The sequence below is a fragment of the Hylobates moloch genome, unplaced genomic scaffold (assembly GCF_009828535.3).
Source record: "Hylobates moloch isolate HMO894 unplaced genomic scaffold, HMol_V3 SCAFFOLD_9, whole genome shotgun sequence".
NCBI lineage: Eukaryota > Metazoa > Chordata > Mammalia > Primates > Hylobatidae > Hylobates > Hylobates moloch.
In genome coordinates, this window is record NW_026652284.1 from 19,363,038 (window position 1) to 19,384,157 (window position 21,120).

Here is a 21,120-nt window from a genome sequence, read left to right on the forward strand (position 1 = left end):
GATTAAACATTAAGAGTAACCTATATTGTAATAACATAGCTATCAAAGAAAGGATGAAGCAAAGTTAGCTCACTAAGCAACAAAGAGAGAATCACAAAATGCAAGAGAAACAAAAGTCTGCTATCCCAAAATGATGGTCAAGAGGAATTTCACATGAATTGGGGCATAAAGAACATGTAATCATGCATAAACTTTTCAGATATGTTCACGTGGAAGTATTAAAACTGAATAACCAGCAGAATGACTACAGATTTACAAAAATGTATCTCTGAACGAATGAATACCTAGCTATACAGCTCCTTGAAGACTTGTTTTGGAACATGATGTTAATACCTTCTGGGGATGGTTGACAGGACTGGAAATATGGAAAGGGGCCGGTGAGAACGCATCCTCTGAGAATAGTGATTCATGGTGATTTTCTTTCTTTTTTTTTTTTTTTTTTTTTGTCCTTAGGAGATGGTAAATTTGATAGTGCTGTTAGTGAGCACTTGTTGTCTGCTGGACACTGGGTGGTCAGGACACCCACTGAGATTGGTTAGTTGGAACAGAACATGAAGAGTGGATATCTTAATCTGCTTGGGCTGCTATAACAAAATACCATAGACTGGGTGGCTTAAACAATGGAAGTTTATTTCTCTTAGTTCTGAAAGCTGAGAAGTCCAAAATCAAGGTACTGGCAGATTAAGTTCTTGGTGAGGACCCTCTTCCTGGCTCGTAAATGGCTGACTTCTCACTGCATCCTTACATGACCGGGAAACAGCTCAGGTGTTTCCTCTTCCAAGGGCACTAATCCCATTGTGTGGGCTCCACCCTCATGACCTCAACTAAACCTAGTTACCACCCCCCACCCACCTCCTAATATAATTATAGTAAGAGTCAGGGCTTCAAACTATGATTTTTCAGAGACACAACAGTGGACAAGGCAGATGCATGCAAATATGATCATGGATAATAGCAAGAATGAAAGGTATGTGACAGTGAGAAAAGGATCTATTTAGACAGCTGCAATTTTCACTTAAGAGTCCATGATCAACACTAAAATGTGTGTGTTTAAATGGGTTGTTCGGGATGGGTTTCTTTTTCTTAGGGAGCAAGGGAGTTGGTGAGAATGTTTTAGTTAAGGCTGCTTGATAAGCTGAATTCACTAGAAAGCACCTACCTTTTTATTTTTACGTAGTAGTAAACTAACAATGTGGCATTAGTGTAAAGAGACCCATCCACATACAGATCACTCAGCAATCTTAAATAAGAATGTTGTCAGCATCAGGTAGTAATTTTCTTCAAGCAACAGGGCCTATACTGCTGACATATTTGTTAGTATTGAGGGTGGACATGCTTATCCCCAAAAGGATCAAATTCTAGAGAATCATCAAGGGTTGTCAGTAGTGTGGTAATTATGGTAATCAAACAGAAATGAAAATGGAATGATAAGTCCTGGCCTTCGCTTAGCATGTTCAGGATTTTCAATGCTGTCTCAGAACATAAAGATGTTAATGGTAACCCATGGCCCAGTAGTAGTTTTGCCCCCAAATCATGTGCTAGTCTGAAGTAAAGTATTTGTAATTAATAGGATAATGTAAGCAAATGGCAACTCTGTGCTAACTCTAAAACTCTGGTTTCTAGAGGATAGTTTAGTTTAAATTTTTTTTTTTTTTTTTTTTTTGGAGACAGTGTCTCCCTATGTTGCCAAGGCTGGTCTCAAACTTCGGGGCTCAAGTGATCCTCCTGTCTCCTGAGTAGCTGGGATTATAGGCATGTGTCACTACTCCTGGACAAGGGCAGTTTGCTCTTAAATATGAAGTAAATAGGCCGGGTGCGGAGGCTCACGCCTGTAATCCCAGCACTTTGGGAGGCCGAGGCAGGTGGATCACGAGGTCAGGAGATCGAGACCATCCTGGCTAACACAGTGAAACTCCGTCTCTACTAAAAATACAAAAAATTAGCTGGGCGTGGTGGCGGGCGCCTGTAGTCCCAGCTACTCGGGAGGCTGAGGCAGGAGAACCGCTTGAACCTGGGAGGCAAAGCTTACAGTGAGCCGAGATTGCACCACTGCACTCCAGCCTGGGTGAAAGAGCGAGACTCCGTCTCAAAAAAAAAAAGCGAAGTAAATAGCAAAACGGCAATTTAAAAAAATTGTTTAATAAGCCAACATAACTCTCAGGTCCATGGTGACATACTATTTTCTATCAGTGGTTATATCATGACCTTAGGCAATTTAACCTGCCAAAACTGTACATAATACTCTGCATACTATGAACACATCTATCAAAATGGATCTCTGTTAGATATACCTGAAGAGGTATAGTGTTAAAGGATATGCACAAGATTCAAAAGGGAGTGGTCAGTTATGAAAGTGTAAGTCATCTCTGATCATTTTTTTCTTCAACACATTATAAAATCTTCCATCAGGACAGTTACAAATCCCTCCTCCTCCAGTTGACTGGTCACTCGCTGTTGCCCAAGGCTGACTTGTCATGTCTGCAATTCCGGGCTTTATTTTTTACGGGATTTAACTGCCTCTCTTTTTCTCTCAGTGTCTCTTCCTATTCTCCGTCCTGTCGTTCTCCTCATGTTTTGCTTTTAAACACTTAAAGTGGCAATACTACAAGCTCTGTATCTGGCCTAACAGTATACAGAATGCTTAAAAATCTGCCTTTAGTGCCATTCTTTGTAGCTGAGGTATGTATGTCTCCCACAGCACAGATAAAAAGTAACAAAACTACATTCTCAGGGCATAAAAGAAACTCTTTCAAGTTGGTTATTCTTTCATTCAGGCATTTACCTACTCACAACTATTACCTGCCAAGAATCATTCTAGGCACTGGGAATTCAGCAGTGAACAAAACAGAAAAAGTCCCTTTTCTTGGAGTTTATATTCTAGAGGGGTTCTGAGATGAGGATTCTCATTTCAATTATAATTAAGACAAAGGCACAGCAATTTAAAGTTTCAATAACCCAATTTAAAATTGTACGTAAGTACAGATTTAGATACAGGACAACATTTCTCTTGTCCACTCTTCCCCATCTGCCACTTAATTCAGATGTCCTCCTCCAAAAAGAAGTGCTAAATTCTAGTTAAATGCTTTATTATTCACGAAGGGAGTCTCATAGGCCTCTTCAGTCATTTCTAGTTGAACTAGCAGAAGCAGTAAAATACTCCAGAGGCGGAGATGACCATCTCTTATGGTTCCCTCAAGCCTTATATAGTATGCCTTAGTAGAGCTTGGTGGACACAGGCAGCTGCATATATGGATGGATATGTACATATGTATCTGTATGCGTGTGTATACGGTACTACAGAGCAACGAGGGAAAGCTGAATCCATTATATCAATTTCCTCTATAAATCTAAAAGAATCTTTCTTAAAGGCCTACCCTTTAAGACTTCATGAAAAAATTAACAAACAAGCACTATAGAAAGCTCAGCAGCATCCTCACCCCATACCCACTAAGATGCCATACCAATAACCAAGAAGGCCTCCAGACACTGCCAAATGTCCTGAAGTGGGGTGGGAGGGAATGTCCCTGGTTGAGACCAGACTCCCAGATACTAGTTCAATTTTTTATTCACTGTCTTCAGTTTCTTTGATTCTGCTGGGAGGTATTATTTTTCAAGCTAATAATTACCTTAAGGGAATTCTTTTAAATGCCTGTGGTCTAGAGGTTTGGAAAATGTTGTATACAGTAGATCTTTCCTGTCTGATTTCACAGGAAACATTAGCATAGTAAACAGGGGCTTAAAGGAAACAAATCTGCTTTATGCCATCACTGCTGAAACACATACTAACAGCTCAATTTTGGGCATTTCACTTTTGGGCAACACTGGCCCGTGGGCATGTCATCTTGAAAAAGCAATGGGTAGACTCCATTTCTTTTCTTTTCTCTCTCTCTTTTTTTTTTTTTTTTGAGACAGGGTCTCGCTCTGTCACCCAGACTGGAGTGCAGTGGTGCAATCTTGGCTTACCGCAACCTCCACCTCCTGGGTTCAAGTGATTCTCATGCCTCAGCCTCCCAAGTAGCTGGGGTGATAGGCATGCGCCACCATGCCCAGCTAATTCATTTCTTTTCTAACACTACAAAATAATATAGCACACACTCAGGTATCCATTGTCCAAATGTGTCAAATCTTACCATTTTGCCATATTTGTTTTAGATCTTTTACTTAAAAAAAAATCAGTGCGTGTTGTGTGTGTGTGTATACACATATATTAGAGACAGGGTCTTGTTCTGTCACCCAGGCTAGAGTGCAATAGTGCCATCATAGCTCACCGCATCCTTGAACTCCTGGGCTCAAGTGATCCTCTTGCCTCAGCCTTTGGAGTAGCTGGGACTACAGGTGCATGCCGCCACACCCAGCTTTTTCACTTTTTTTTTTTTTTGAGACAGGGTCTCACTATGTTGCCCAGGCTGGTCTCCAACTCCTAGGCTCAAGTGATCCTTCCATCTCGACCTCCCCAACTGGGATTATTGGCATGAGCCACCACAGCTGGCCACTTTTTCAGTTTTTAAGAAACTAAATATTACAGTAAAACTTAAAAGCCTATAGTGGTTTTTAAGCTTTTCACTCTATTGCTTGTTTTTGTTTCAAAAACTTTTTAAGGTTCAGTTCAATAAATTATGAAAAAGCAAACTCCATAAATACCACCAGGTATGGTAACCAGGTCAAGATACAGAACACTGAAAGCTTCTCAGAAGCTCCTCTTAAATTTCCTTCCAAAGCACATCCACAACCCGTCTGTCTCCAAAGTTATACAAAAGCTTCCTAGACTTTTATAATAACTTTCTTGCTTTTTTTTTTTTTTTTTTTTGAGACAGAGCCTCACTCTGTCGGCTAGGCTGGAGTGCAGTGGCATGATCTAGGCTCACTGCAACCTCCACCTCCCTGCCTCAAGCAATTCTCCTGCCTCAGCCTCCCAAGTAGCTGGGATTACAGGCACGCGCCACCATGACCAGCTAATTTTTGTATTTTTAGTAGAGACGGGGTTTCACCATGTTGGCCAGGCTGGCCTTGAACTCCTGACCTCAGGTAATCTGCCTGCCCTGGCCTCGCAAAGTGCTGAGATTACAGCCGTGAGCCACTGCGCCCAGCCTCGCTTTTGTTTCACAAAGAAAACATGCAACCTCTAACACTATAGACAGGTATCCCCAAACACCAAAGTAGTTTTTGTTTCATTTTTGAACATTAAATAACAAATCATGTAGTATCTTTTTGGGTCTGCCTTCTTTAACCCAAACTTACTCTTGTGAGAATCCATGCCCATGTAGTTGTACTTCAGGTTCACTGTCCTTGTATAAACATGCTACAATTTATCCATTCTGCTATTAACAGGGATTTTTTCATGTTTTTTTCCTGTATAAAAAATGCTACAACATTTTTGTATATATTTCCTAGCATATGAGATATGTATGTTTATTGGTTGTGTATATACCTAAAAATTGAAATGCCAGTTATGGCAGAAAAACTTCAGCTTTAGTATATAATGCTAAACAATTTCCAAAGTGGCTGTTGCAATCAGTATGCGAGAGTTCTTGTTGCTTCACGTTTGTAAATATCTGGTACATTTAGCAATTTGGTGTTATTGCATAGTACATGAACATCTTCAACATTATTGCCCAATTGCCCTCATAAATGGTTGTATTCATCTTTAAAAACATTTAAAATGGGATTTTTTTTTCAATCTAGTGGGGGTGAATTTTACAGAACTGTGATTTATCTTTTCTTTTTTTTTTTTTTTTTTTTGAGACGGAGTCTCGCTCTTTCCCCCAGGCTGGAGTGCAGTGGCACGATCTCGGCTCACTGCAAGCTCCGCCTCCCGGGTTCACGCCATTCTCCTGCCTCAGCCTCCCGAGTAGCTGGGACTACAGGCGCCTGCCTCCGCGCCCGGCTAATTTTTTGTATGATTTATCTTTTCTTAGTTTATCACTTCCCTAATAATGAATAACACTGAATGTCTTTTTTTTTTCCCTTAAAAAAAAAAAACAAAACAAAAAAACGCGAGATACATGTGCAGGATGTGCAGGTTTGTTACATAGGTATACATGTGCCATGGTCGTTTGCTGCACCTACTGACCCGTCCTTTAAGTTCCCTCCCCTCAACCTCCAGCCCCCAACAGGCCCTGGTGTGTGTTGTTCCCCTCTCTGTGTCCATGTGTTCTCAATGTGAAACTCCCACTTATGAGTGAGAACATGCAGTGCTTAGTTTTCTGTTCCAGTGTTACTTTGCTGAGGATGATGGCTTCCAGCTTCATCCATGTCCCTGAAAAGGACATGATCTCATTTATTTTTATGGCTGCATAGTATTCCATGGTGTATACGTACCACATTTTTTTTATCCAGTCTATCATTGATGGGCATTTGGGTTGGTTTCATGTCTTTGCTATTGTAAATAGTGCTGCAATAAACACACGTGTGCATGTGTCTTTATAGTAGAATGATTTATATTCTTTGGTTATATACCTAGTAATGGGATTGTTGGGTCAAATGGTACTTCTGGTTCTAGATCCTTGAGGAATCGTCATACTGTTGAACTAATTTACATTCCCACCAACAGTGTAAAAGCAATCCTGTTTCTCCTCAGCCTTGCTAGCATCTATTGTTTCCTTTTTAATAATCGCCATTCTGACTGGCATGAGATGGCATCTCACTGTGGTTTTTATTTGCATTTCTCCGATGATCAGTGATGTTGAACCTTTTTTCATGTATTTGTTGGCCACGTAAATGTCTTATTTTGAGAAGTGCTGTCACTGACTATCTTTTCTAAAGTTTATCAACCAATGGATTTTCATTTCTATGAACTGCCCATATTTTTATTAGGCTGTTTTTTTCCTACTGATTTGCTTCTTTTTCTTCCTTAATTCTGGATTCTAATATTCTGTCAGTTAATGCACTCCAAACAGATACTCCTAGGTTGTGATTTTATCTTTGTATTTATTTATAGTATCTTTTGCTGCATCAAAGATTGTAAATTTTAACAGTCAAATCTTATACCTTTATCCTTCATGTTTTGAATTTTGCTAAAGAACTCTTTCCCTACTCAAAAGTTCATGAAAATAGCCTCCTTGATTTTCTTATAAAAGGTTAGCTTTTCAAATTTAGATATTTAATAATCCTATAATGTTTGATGTGTGTATAGGATTCTATGATTCTATGCTCACTGTTACCATTTTATTTCAGTCTCTCAATCCCTCAAAAGTAATCCACTACGGTGTTAGAAGTCAGGACAGTGGTTACCTTTTTTGCTTTCCCTGAGACTAGGTCTCACTCTGTTACCAGGCTGGAGTAAGTACCATAGTATTATCATGGTCCACTGCAGCCGTGACCTCCTGGACTCAAGGTATCCTCCCACCTGAATCTCCCTAGTAGCTGGGACTACAGGTGGGACTACTATCATGCCTGGCTCATTTTTTAATTTTTTATTTGTAGAGTCAGAGTCTCATTATGTTGCCCAGTCTGGCCTCAAACTCCTAGGCTCAAGCAATCCTCCTGCCTCAGCTTTCCAAAGTGTTGACATTGTAGGCATGAGCCACTGCACCTGGTCCTAGTTATCTTTAAAAAAGACTAAAGAGTACTGAAAAGGGTCTAAGGTGTATTCACTTCACTGATATACATTGAGCTGTACAGTAGTGATTTGTATACCTTTCTGTAAGCATGTTGCATTGGTGTGTTGAAGCTGGTTCATATTGGTTTATGACAGACAACTGTTTAACAGTAATTTTGTGAGTCTTGTCAAACTTTCAGTAGATTACAAAGTCCTGAGGACAGCATTTACATCATTAAATTTGGCAAATTCAACAAATGAAGAATTTCAACCCAGAAAGCACATATATTAGTCATATTTCAATAAAAAAGTTTAAAAGGTTAAAAACATACACTAAAGAAATAAAAGTCAGGTCCCAGCACTCTGGGAAGGAGGCCAGGAGGATTGCTTGAGCCCAGGAGTTTAAGACCATTCTGGGCAACATATTGAGATTCTGTCTCTATAAAAAATTTAAAGATTAACTGGACATAGTGGTGCATGTTTATGGTCCCAGCTACTCAGGAGGCTGAGGTGGGAGGATCATGTGAGCTCAGAAGGTTGAGGGTGCAGTAAGCCCAGATCCTGCCACTGCACTCTAGCCTGGGTGACAGGGCAAGACAAAAAGGAAAGGGAAGGGGAAGGAAAAGAAGAAAGAGTCTGGCATGGTGGCTCACGTCTATGGTTTCAACACTTTGGAAGGCTGAGGCAAGCGGATCACTTGAGCTCAGGAATTCCAGATCAGCCTGGTCAACATGGTGAAACCCCAAAACCCTACATGTACAAAAAAATACAAAAATTAGCTGAGCATGTGCCTGTAGTTCCAACTACTTGGGAGGCAGAGATGAGAGGATTGCTTGGACCCAGGAGTTTGAAGCTGCAGTGAGCTGTGATCACACCACTGTACTCCAGCCTGGGATATAGAGTGAGATCCTGTCACAAAAAAAAAAAAAAAGAAAAGGAGGGAGGGAGGCAGGCTCCAGAATACAAGGATAAATGAAGAGAGACAGAAAGAGAGAGAGAGGGAGGAGAGGTAGGGAGGGGGAGAGAGAGAGAAGAGAGATGGTTGAATAAGTTATGGTATATGCATATTATGAAATATTATGCAATTAGTATAAAAGTATGAGTAAAATCTATCTGTAATGACCTAGAGGGCTGCCCAAAACATATATTAAGTAAAAAAAAAAAAGCAAACTGAAAAATAATTTATATAATTCAATTAAAGCAAAACCAAAAAAAAACCCTCTTTATACATACTCATATTTTCATATGATTCTATAAATATGAAGAAAACTGTAGATGATTACATCAAAACCATTCACAGTGACTATCTGATAGGGAAGGAAGATTAACTGGCTGGGGCTGCAAGCAGAGAGTAATAACTGTAGTAACTATACCATTTGACTTGTTCAAATAGGTTGTTATCTTATAATTTAAAATAATCCAGGAGGCCAGGAGGTGGCTCCTGCCTGTAATCCCTGCACTTTGGGAGGCCAAGGCGGGAAAAGCACTTGAGCCTAGGAGTTTTTGAGACCAATCTGGGCAAATAGTAAGACCTCATCTCTACTAAAAATAAAAAAATAGCCAGGCCTGGTGGTGGTGTGTGCCTATAGTCAAGGAGGAGGACTGCTTGAGCCCAGGAGTTTGAAGCTTCAGTGAGCTATGATCATGCTACTGGACTCCAGCCTGGGCAACAGAGCAAAAGACCTTGTCTCAAGCAAAATAAATAAATAAAACAATCAAAGTTTTCAAAAGTCTCATAAGTGAGTGGCTTGTCTATAATTTCTTCCTATTCCAATCCAATTTGTACTTACTGCCAGATTTTCGAAGGCCATTTCCATCAATATCACTCCTCCATTAAACTACCTAAACACCACTTAACTGCTTATCTGATTAAATTCAAAACTGGGAAAGAGCATTAAGGTGTGATCCAGAGGATCTGGGATCTAGTCCTAATTTTAATGAGTAATGGATGTCATGGCTACCACAATGAAAATGAGAGCCCAGAAATGGAGAATTAGTTTGCTTCCACGTAACTATGGCACATCAGGAGGCACTATGGCAAGTGATTGAGTTAAATAATCCCTGATTTGGATTCTAGCAATGCCATTTACTAGTTACATCACCCTGAGCAAGTTATTTTTCCTTTTCAAGCTCAGCTTTTGGTTCAATAAAGTGGGGCTAATAACACTGACCTTTCAGGATTAGAATAACCATTAAAAATAATATGTATATATAAAGCCTCTATCCATATTGCAACTTAGTAGGTGCTGAATAGACTATTTTTATTATAATAATCATCCTCATTCTATAGCTAACATTCAAAACCTTCACAAATTGGACCTAAAAGGTCTAATATAGTTTCATTTTATTTAGAGCTTACTACAGGCCAAACACTGGGCTAGAAATTTTGTAATCTCATTTATTTTAATTAATTTTATCCTTATAATATTATAAATGGTATGGATTAATCTCATTTTATGGATTAAAAACAGGGGCTTAAAGAGATCAGTAACTATTCTAAGGTCATAAAGTTAGGAAGTGGCAGAGTAGAAACTATCTTCACTTATCTCAATTTTATTTTATTTTGAGACAGAGTCTCACTCTTGTCGCCCAGGCTGGAGTGTAGTGGTGCAATCTCTGCTCACTGCAACCTCAGTCTCCTAAGTTCAAGTGATTCTCCTGCCTCAGCCTCTCAAGTAGCTGGGCTTACAGGTGCACGCTACCATGCCTGGCTAATTTTTGTTACCACACCCAGCTAATTTTTGTATTTTTAGTAGAGACGAAGTTTCGCCATGTTGCCCAGGCTGGTCTCAAACTCCTGACCTCAGGTGATCCGCCCACCTCAGCCTCCCAGAGTGCTGAATTACAGGCGTAAGCCACCTTGCCCAGCCTGGAATTTAATTTTAAACTTTAAACCTAGAGCTGTGACTCCAAAGCCACACTTACTTCAGACTTGAGCCTGCTTGGAATATGTTCTTTCTTCTCCAAATGTGTATTCCCCATTGTCTCAGGTCCAACTCAAACTCTATTTGCTTTATAAAAGTTTTGTGACTCTCCCACCAACATAGTGTTTTCTTTTTCTTCCAACTTATTTTTCAGTCTAACCATCCATTCAGGCATCAAGATACTGCTACATTACAAAATACCTTTTAAGTAATTTTTTCTTGGAAATAATTATTTTCAAAATGGATTTTGAATTCCTTTAAGACAGAAGATGTGACTTTTCCAAACCCCAAAAGACTTACCTACCTTTGACATAGGTAGTCAAAAATATTGGTAGAATGAAAGAATTTTGCATTTTCATAGCTTGTTTCTAAGCAGCAAGGCACGACAACGAGTTGTAATAATTAAGAAAAAATCCAAATGTTAAAGGACAGACATTTCTGACACAAGTACCTCGGTAACAATAACAGGAAGAGAAAACAGATGATACATGGCAGTTTATGACCGTGGAATAGAGGACAATGAACACTAACCAGAAGCTCTTTGGTCTCCCTGTCTGTCTTGCCCTAGATTTGACAGGCTGTGGAGATTAAATGGCTTCAGACAATGTAAACAGAGAGAAACCTAACAGTTTCTATGACACGAAATTATCAGCTTTGAAACTTTTTTGACTACAGAACAACTATCCTTTCATTTTCACAGAGATTAGAATTAGAATCAACGTGTTTTTAAATTTCAAACTTAATTAAATGTGAAAGCATGCATTTGCTTGCTTTCCATAAGAGACACATGGGAAAAATTTGTTGCCCATGACGATAATTGTACATTACTAATTTAAACCTGACTCTATCTTTCTTATGTTGAATGGGCCCATCTCATGCCCATTTCAGTCCAGACTTCATATCCCCTCCAGAGGGGAGTATATGTTTTAATAAAGCAAGATTGTCTTTAATAATGAGGATATTTTATCAATAAATACTAAAAATATATTCTCCCCTTTATGTTGCCCCAATAACACTTCTGGGAAGAATGTGTAGTGAGGGGAGAATATACCTCTTGAAGATTTCTGGTTTTACTCCTTCCTCTCTTCTTACCGTTACTAGACATCGACACATGTTTGCGTAAGCCACAGAGAAACTGGGTTCATCAATAGCCTTCTCAAAGACCAGGTCAATAACTCCTTTCAGCCGCTCCTCTGTATCAACAGTAAGTCCTGACACTTGCTTCATCAGCTGATTGAACATCTGTGGTGTCAATTTATTTAAGATACTTCGAACTTTTCTAAAAAGCTCCTAGAAGGGCCACAAAAAAGAAAAGAGCATTAGAGTAACTGTGACAATAAGGTGCTTTCTGTAATGATTAATTTTTAAAATAATATGTAAGTTCAACTTCTCAAATTATTAACAAGGACTGTGAACTAGTCACAGAAATAATTAAACTAATCTATTTTAACAAATAGTCAAAAATTGCCTTCTTTTCACTGCTGAGAATTCTAGAAACAGGTATACACACACTTAGCTGGTGGGAGCATTATCTGTTAACATTTCTAAGGGCAATTTGACAGTGTGTATCAAAAGCTTTAAAACTGTGTATGTAACTTTTGAACCAGTAATTATACTTTTAGAAATGTATTTCTATTTAGAGATATGTAAAAATACTTTAGCCACACTAATTTCCATCATAACCCATTACAGAAAATAACTTTGATGTAAAAAAATAGAAATTTGTCTAAATTATGGTATAATATAAATAATGGTATGAAACACTAGGCAGGAGTCTTTTAAAATAATGTTGTAAAAACTCTAAAAAAAAAAAAAAAGGAATAGAAGAGATCTTCCTAGACTAGTAAAAGGATATATACAACTCCACTTAATGGTGAAAGGCAAAATGATTTTTGCCCCCAAGATTGAGAATAATGCAAAAAATGTTTCTTCTCACCATTCCCGTTCAATATCATACCAGAGGTCCTAATCAATGAAATAAAGCAAAGAAAAAGCAATAAAGGGTATGTAGATTGTAAAGGAAGAAATAAAACTCTATGCAGAGAAGATATAATTGTCTACATAGACAATCATAAGGAATCTGCAAAAAGACCAGAATAAGTCAGTCTAGCAATTGTAGGATACAATGTCAAAATGCAAACATCAACTGCTTTTCTATATATTAGCAATAAATAACCAGAAATTAATTTTTTTTAAGTACCATTTACAGCAGCACCAAAATCTATAAAATATTTAGCCAAAAAACTAGCAAAAGGTCAGGCGTGGTGGCTCACACCTTTAATCCCAACTTGGGAGACCGAGGTTGGGTGGATCACTTGAGGCCAGAGGTTCGAGACCAGCCTGGCCAACATGGCAAAACCCCATCTCTACTAAAAACAGAAAAATTAGCTGGGTGTGGTGGTGCATGCCTGTAATCCCAGGTACTCGGGAGGCTGAGGCAGAAGAAACACTTGAACCTGGGAGGCGGCGGTTGCAGTGAGCTGAGATTGCACTGCTGCACTGCAGCTTGGGCAACAGAGTGAGACTCTGTCTCAAAGCAAAAAAGATGGAAAAAAATATGAAAACTATAAATCACTGATGAAGGAAATCAAAGAGGGCTTAAATAAATGAAGATATATATCATGTTCTTGCATTAGAAGATTCATTATTGTTAAGATGTCAGTTTTCCCCAAAGTGATATACAGATATATCATAATCCAAATCCTAATAGGGCCTTTTGTTTTTGTTCTGGGTAGAAAACAAGGAGCTGATTCTACAATTTATATGAAAAGACACACACACACACACACACACAAAACCCTAGAAGAGCCTAAATAATTTTGAAGAAAAACAAAAAGTTGGAGAACTGAATTCACACAACCAGATTTCAAAACTTTCTATATAAAGACAGAGTGGTGTTGGCCAGAGGACAGACACATAGCTAGATGAAGAAGAATGTAGAGTCTAGAAATAGATGCACACATATATGATGAACTGATTTTCAACAAAGATACCAAAACATTTCAATGGAGAAAGGATGATCTTTTCAACAAATGGTGCTGGAACAACTGGACATCCACAAAAACGGGGAGAAAAAGAACCCCGACCTATTATCTTGCACCTTGTACAAAACTCAACAAAAACTGGATCACAAAGCTAAATGTGAAACCTAAAACTATAAATTTCTAAAAGACAACATAGTAGAAAAGTGTTGTTTTCTTGGGTTTACGCAAATATTTCTTAGACTTGACAGCAAAAGCACAATCATGAACGAAAAGGTTGATTAATTCAATATTATCAAAATTAAAAACAGGCTGGGTATGGTGGCTCATGCCTATAATCCCAGCACTTTAAGAGGCTGGGGTGGGTGGACTGTTTGAGCTCAGGAGTTCAAGACCAGCCTGGACAACAGAATGAGACCTGGTCTCTACAAAAAAATCAGCCAGGCATGGTGGCACATGCCTGTAGTCCCAGATACTTGAGAGGCTAAGGAGGGAGGATCGCTTGAGCCCAGCAGGTCAAGGCTACAGTGAGCTGTGACAGTGCCACTGCACTTTAGCCTTGGTGACAGAGTGAAACCCTGTCTCAAAAAAAAAAAAAAAAAAATCATTTCACTATAACTAAATATCTAGTTGATGTACAGTAAATTCTGTGTTAGGTACAAATGAAGCACAAAACACAGTTATTGCCTTCCACAGAATCAAAATCTAGTTGCAGGGACAATACATTTAAAAACGAAGTGATAAAGCAAGTACTAGGGTTGATTAGAGACCAGAAAGGGGAATAGTTTAGGTACATGAGGTCAGAGGAACTGGATTAGTCGAGGAATGCCTTTAGAAGGAAATGAGGGCCAGAGGTGGTGGCTCACGCTTGTAATCCCCGCACTTTGGGAGGCTGAGGAGGGCAGATCACAAGTTCAGGAGATAGAGACCATCCTGGCTAACATGGTGAAACCTGGTCTCTACTAAAAATATTAAAAGTTAGCCAGGCATGGTGGACACGCCTGTAATACCAACTACTTGGGAGGTTGAGGCAGAAGAATCGCTTGAACCTGGGAGGCAGAGGCTGCAGTGAGCCAAGATTGCACCACTGCACTCCAGGCTGGGTGACAGAGCAAGAGCGAGACTCCATCTTAAAAGAAAAAAAAAAAGAAGGAAATGAGAATTGGGCCAGGACAGAAAGGACAGAAAGAGCTGGCTAAAGGGAAGAAAAAAAATAAAGTAGATATTTTATGAAGGAGAAAACACTTCAGGAAGGAACTGTTAACGAGGATTTTCTAGCTTGCTAATTGAGAGAACAAGCTGGAAATATCAGAAGACCAGTTTTCACTGGTTGTGAGTGAAAACGGCATATTGAATGCTAGGTTAAAAAGCTCGAATGGAAAGACAAAAATCAGTGTTTCAGGTAGATGACCCAGGCAGCATCAGTAGAAATGATGTAATAGAGGAGAGAGAAGAAAGAGAATGCAGGGAATCCTAGGGGTAGAAGCCCAGACATGTCCTGAGGCAATGATATCCTAGAAATGCTTCAAGAAGATGAGATTAAGGTCATCAACAGCGGTCGTTCATAATGCTGATTTAATATAGTAGTAGGAACATAAGGGAAGGCAACAAGGCAAGTCCATATTTAAAAGAAAGTGTCAACAAAAAAGAAGGTTGTACTGGCTATGTAAAGGAATTTTAATAATTCTCCATTTGATTTGTTGTATCTACTTACTAAAGAAAACCTATTAATTAATGCTGCCTCATATCAAGACAATTATTCTGTTTCTGAAATAAGACAATAATGGAGAGAATTCTGTTATAAACAGAAGCAGATTACGAGTTATAACAACTAGACTATTTAGTATCTTTCATGACGCTTGACAACTTTTGAAGCTTTAGTTTCCTCATGAAAAAAAGGATAACATCTATTTGCTCATTATAGGTACAGTAAGAATTTAATAAAGTATGGCATTAATCCAAGTGCCTTAAATACATCTTCACTGTCAGTGATGAAGATCCAGTAGGAAGTTTTAACTATCTTTATAGGCCATTTAGGCCCATTATCATTAAGCATTTCTCAGGGAGATTGGAGAGAGGGACAAAGAAGGATTTTTTTTTTTTTTCCCAAAAAAGGTTGAGATATGTTGAAATGGAGAGAAATGGAGAGAATTGATCTCAGCAATGTGAAGAAGGATGTCCTTAGGAACCCTGTGGCAAATGTTTGGGGATAATCACTACAGAGATAAACTAAAGCAAGCCGCCAATTACAGTTTGACAGCATGGCCAGTTGATGGATTGCTTCATCTTCATCTTTGTTTTGTATTAACTACTCTGTGGGTTCGCTTATTTACTGGACAATTATTTACTGAGAATTTACTCTCTCTAACAGTGGTCCTCAACCTTTTGGCACTAGGAACTGGTTTTGTGGAAGACAATTTTTCCACAGACCAGCGTTGGGGGTGGGGTTGAGGGGGGAAGAGGAAAGTGGTTTTTGGGATAAAATTGTTCCACCTCAGATCATCAGGTATTAGTTAGATTCTCATAAGGAGAGTGCAACCTAGATTGCTTGCATGTACAGTTCACAATAGGGTTCCACTCCTATGAGAATCTAGGGCTGCCACTGATCTGACAGGAGGCAGAGCTCAGGTGGTAATGCTCTTTTGCCACCACTTACCTCCTGCTGTGTGGCCCCATTCCCAACAGGCCACTGACTGGTACTAGGGGTTGGGGATCCCCTGCTCTCTGAGATTATGTGATGGTACTGAATCAAAAAGATATCTAAGGCACATCTCTGATCTCAGGGACATCATCATACTGAGCACTTAACTAAGCTCCAGGAACCATGCCAAATGGTTTATATTTATTTCATTTAATCTTAACACTGGCCCTATGGGGCATTCAATGTTTGTAACTTCATTTTATAGTTGAGATTAAGAACCTGCCTAAGAGAGTCAGGACTCTGCCTCCAGAGCTGGAACTCTGAACTGCTACACTTAACTGTTCATGTTGAGAGAAAAGATATATAAGGAATTCAGATGCTGAAAAGTTAGTACGTGATCTGTGATGCCTGGCTCTGGTACAAGTGTGAATTTTAAGAGACTCCAGTTTTGGTGCCTAGAAGCAAAAACATCTTAAGTCGCAGAGGTAACCTGGGGATAGGAATTGACATTGTGTATAAAGCAAAAGATAAATAAAGGCTTTATATAATCTGATACATAAAAATTAATTTTGTGTCAATAAAATAAATCCATTCAATTTATCCTCATAGTTCTGAGGGCAGGACATGCATAAAAAGATTCAAAGAATTAAATTTTATTCCAAAAGGCTTCAAAACAAGATGAGTTTCTAAATTCTAGCTTATTGGCAATGAAGGCCTGATAAGGAACATAAAGCAATGTAATAATTAGGATAAATAGGATAAAGAGACTCAATCACTGAAAATCTAAAAATGCATTTTAAAGAAAAGCGAATATTAACTTAAGCCTGAATTACATATGTCTATGACACATGAACCCTCTAGACCTCATAACTATTCCGAAAAAATACACAGAAAGCAATTTCAAGAGAAAACAGTAGGTTACCTGGCATCCATAATGGCTTTTAGAATAATTCTTTTAATAGGAAAATGTTATAAAAAGTCTTAAACTGATTATCTCTAGAAACATTAGCAAAGCAAAATAAGTAAAACCAAAATCAATATAATTTCAACAGAATGTTAGGATATGCTTTTGTTCTCACCTGGGTTTTAATGTTTTCGGGATCATCAGCTTGGCTGTCTCGTTTTTGGCTCGGCTTCCAGGCATTTTCTGCCTTTTTCAGGTGTACATCTTCTTTTACAGAAACTGTGATGATCTTTCTGGGTTCTCTTCTTTGGCCAGGTTGAGATCTTCGTGATCCAACATTCAACAACTAGGACAAAAATATTACAGCTATTCAGAGTACTTAAAATTTATTGGCTTTGCTGTGCTGTTCAAGTCAAGCCTGATGACTACGCCAAGCAATGCTAGATGCAAAGATTGGGTACTAGGCACTCAAACTGGATGTAATCTTTTTGGGGGGTAAAAACATAACTGCAGAATACCATCAATGTAATGTTCTCCACCACTACAACTTTTGAACGAGAGGTCTTTTTGAACCAGATGTTTGACAAAGCCGTTACTTCTAATGAGAAAGACTACTCCTAATTGAAGCTTTATCTTTTATTAGTTGCATAACTGTGGACTGGTCACTTCAATAATTACAAAAATTCACAGGCAGGTATCATCATAGTTATAAATCTGCTAAAACTGGGTTTCTACAATCCCAGGTAAAATGCAAATATAACATCATCACTAAGCCTTATTGTAGATCATAAAAGATTCCACTCGATATGCTGGGTCAGAAATACTAAAATAAGCCCGTTATATATCATCAATGAGAGTCAAACTAAATTACTCCCTGAAAAAAAAGTCTTCCTTTTGTCTGCTCTGTTCCTGCTGGATTCCCACTATACTCTTCTGTTAAAACCAATGTATGCTGCCATGTTATACTGCCAGCACACTAAGTAGAGATAATGGAGTAAGTTAAAAGTTGCATTTTGTGTATCAAAATATTCATAATTACTATCTTCAATGCTTGGAAATAATTTTTCAAGGTTAAATATTTGGGTTGATACTAAGCTCTGCTACCTTCAAGCAGACCTGCTGCATGTTGACTACCTTTACTTTTTCTGACATATCATTCTTTTAGTGCTGAGCAAATATTGCCATCAGATTTTTTTTTTCTTTCTGAATTACACTGAAGGGCTAGCCATTAGATTTCAAGAGAGAATAAAAACTTCATACAAAGCACACATAAATGAGAATCATTTCTCACTTAAGGCCCCAACGCTGCCCTTTTGAATTCATATAACGCTTCAGAGAAAAAAGTATAGACTTTAATGTCATTCATTATATAAAAAGACAGTTTCTAGGAGATAACGCAGTCTGGGGCCTAAGCTGATAAGTTCAAACACCTTTACACATCAATCGTTCTCAGAATTATTCCTTTATGCTTCACCGTCTGCCCCAATTAGAAATGGTAGTATCAAGAATGCATCAGGATCAAAAGTTAGGGTTTCTGCAAAATTTCACACCAATCTTGTCAAATGCATCCAGCTAAGTATACAGTACTGATGATATCTCAGACTATTTGGCAAACATTAAAAAAAAAAAAAAAACAACAGGTCAGATAAACCCAGAGGTATGAGACACATGGTATAACTGAAAGGAAATAAAGATCATCAGATTGGAAAAATACCAATAGGGAACAGTTGTTAAACCAGACAGTACTACTATAAGAGCATAAGTTGTAACTGAAACTTTAATATAGTAGCCCAGAAGAAACAATTCTGATAGAAAAATGTGGTAATCAAGTAATGTCTGATTTTTATAATTCAAGTTATATTCTAGTGTTGACTCATATGGATTAATAACTTATTAAATGGTTGGCTAAACCTCAGGTAAACAATATTATCACAAGGTATTTAATTTAATCCATGCATTTGTACATAAACATTGTCAAGAACAAATGTTTCTGGATGTAATGAAAGGAAATTATATCAAAATCAAGTAAGAGCCACAGATGCACATTAGGAGACAAAGTCAGAAAATGCCCATTACCAAAACCTACTGGAAACACCAATGAATAAATATGCCTTGAGATCTGAATCTGGAAAATGGCAATATGATTTATTCCACATCTCTTTACCTGACCCAAGACAAATATGTGTGAGTTTCAAATGAGCAACAGAGAGATGTGAGAAAGTAACAATAATGCTTCAAAGGAAAAAAAAACTTTGAAAAGCTAACTGATAAATTGTTAGTCCAGGATAAAATAGTTAAAATTATAACCCAAGTGAAACCACCCAAGAAAAAATTTTAAATTGTAATTGTATCTCTGGTTATAACTAAGATAAGGACACTGTTCTCAAATATTTATCTAGGTATTAAGAGATCTACTATACTTACAAATTCTTAATATGTTCAATTAATCAATCTCTAATGTGCCCATATTTATACTCTGAGAATGAATTCACTGTTTGGAATAGCAATGCCTGGAAAACTGTGGTGTAGTGAACTTAGGAGACAAAAGAACCAGAATCTAGAGTCCAAATCTGCTATGTATGAGCAAAGTTACTGTAGGCAAGTCTCTTAGTTTTGTTAAGTTTTCTCATATATACAATGCCAGCCCTACCTAAAAACATTGTGATTATAGGATATAAACCATGTAAAAGGACCCTAAAAACTATGTTATCATCAACACCAAAGGATTAAAAGGAACTTTAAAAAAAGTGATACATAAATTTAAACACTTCATGTCCCTTTTTGTGTGTGAAAGTCTTAATACAGATAATCAAATTTATGGTATCCTTCAGAAGTAGCAACATATGGTGAATGATTTATATACTAAACACACAAAAAATCTAGGATCCTGTGCTAAGAGGTATGTGCTACAGAAAAAGAAATGACACCTGGTTTCTTTTTTGAAAGACAGTACTTTAAGGAACTTTAAGGTATAATGTGCTCAAGGTCCACAATGTCAAAACTAAAAATGTCATAGTCTGGGGTTGATTAGTGAGCCATTTTCTTTTTTCAGGTGATGTTAAAGTTTGAATTTTTTACCCACTGTCAGTTTTCGAAAATGTTATTACGAAATTATACCCATCTCTGTTTTGCAATTTAATATACATCATTCCTATCTTATTCAGAGACTGTAACCTTAAATTCCACTGCTTACCTGGATAATCAAAGAAAACAGAATCAATATGCACTTAAATTTTTAAAGAAGGAGGACAACCAATTGTTCCTTTAAAGAAAAACTTTACTCCTAGGATTTTTCTTTGCTGCTAGGATTTTTATGATTGATCAGTTTATCTCAAAAGTTAGTTAAAATAAGTATAAATGGCAAATTACTTGTCTAGGTCCAATGCTCCTCTTAAGATATATTTTTTGGAGTGCTTTCTGTGATGTCCGCAAAAAGACTACTAACACAACTGATAAGTAATTTTATTTATTTTTATTTTTTATTTTTTGAGACGGAGCCTTGCTCTGTCACCCAGGATGGAGTGCAGTGGCACGATCTCAGCTCACTACAAGCTCCCGGGTTCACACCATTCTCCTGCCTCAGCCTCTCGAGTAGCTGGGACTACAGGTGCCCGCCACCACACCCGGCTAATTTTTTGTATTTTTAGTGGAGACGGGGTTTCACCGTGTTAGCCAGGATGGTCTTGATCTCCTGGCCTCGTGATCCGCCCACCTCGGCCTCCCAAAGTGCTGGGATTACAGGTGTGAACCACCGTGCCCGGCCCATGATTTTATTTTAAAAATAACTAAAGACATAATATTTCATGGTAATTTCCAACAGATATGCACTTTACTATCCAGTGAAGGACACTTAGGTTTGAAAACTACGTAGCTGCATATGACATTTTAAAATCATTGGCATACATTAAAAACATTTTATAGCAAGTCTGTTGCAGCAAAGTTTTTGTTTTTTTGTTTTTCTGTTTTTAGACAGAGTCTTGCTTTGTCATCCAGGCTGGAGTGCAGTGGCGTGATCGTGGCCCACTACAGCCTCCGCCTCCCAGGTTCAAGCGATTCTTGTGCCTCAGTCTTCTGAGTAGCTGGGATTACAGACATGTACCACCACGTCTGGCTAATTTTCGTATTTTTAGTAG

General features: G+C 38.1%; 1 protein-coding gene across 27 annotated transcripts in view; it reads right to left on the reverse strand.

Moving 5' to 3' along the window:
• EIF4G3 (eukaryotic translation initiation factor 4 gamma 3) overlaps positions 1-21,120 on the reverse strand; it is a 369,995-nt gene that overhangs the window by 57,278 nt on the left and 291,597 nt on the right. For all 27 annotated transcript variants that reach the window (XM_058443899.1, XM_032759190.2, XM_032759180.2 and 24 more), the window contains 2 exons: positions 17,163-17,333; positions 11,554-11,751 (listed from right to left, as the gene is read on the reverse strand). In XM_058443899.1, coding sequence (XP_058299882.1) covers positions 11,554-11,751; positions 17,163-17,333 — 369 coding nt within the window. The remainder of the gene's footprint in view (positions 1-11,553; positions 11,752-17,162; positions 17,334-21,120) is intronic.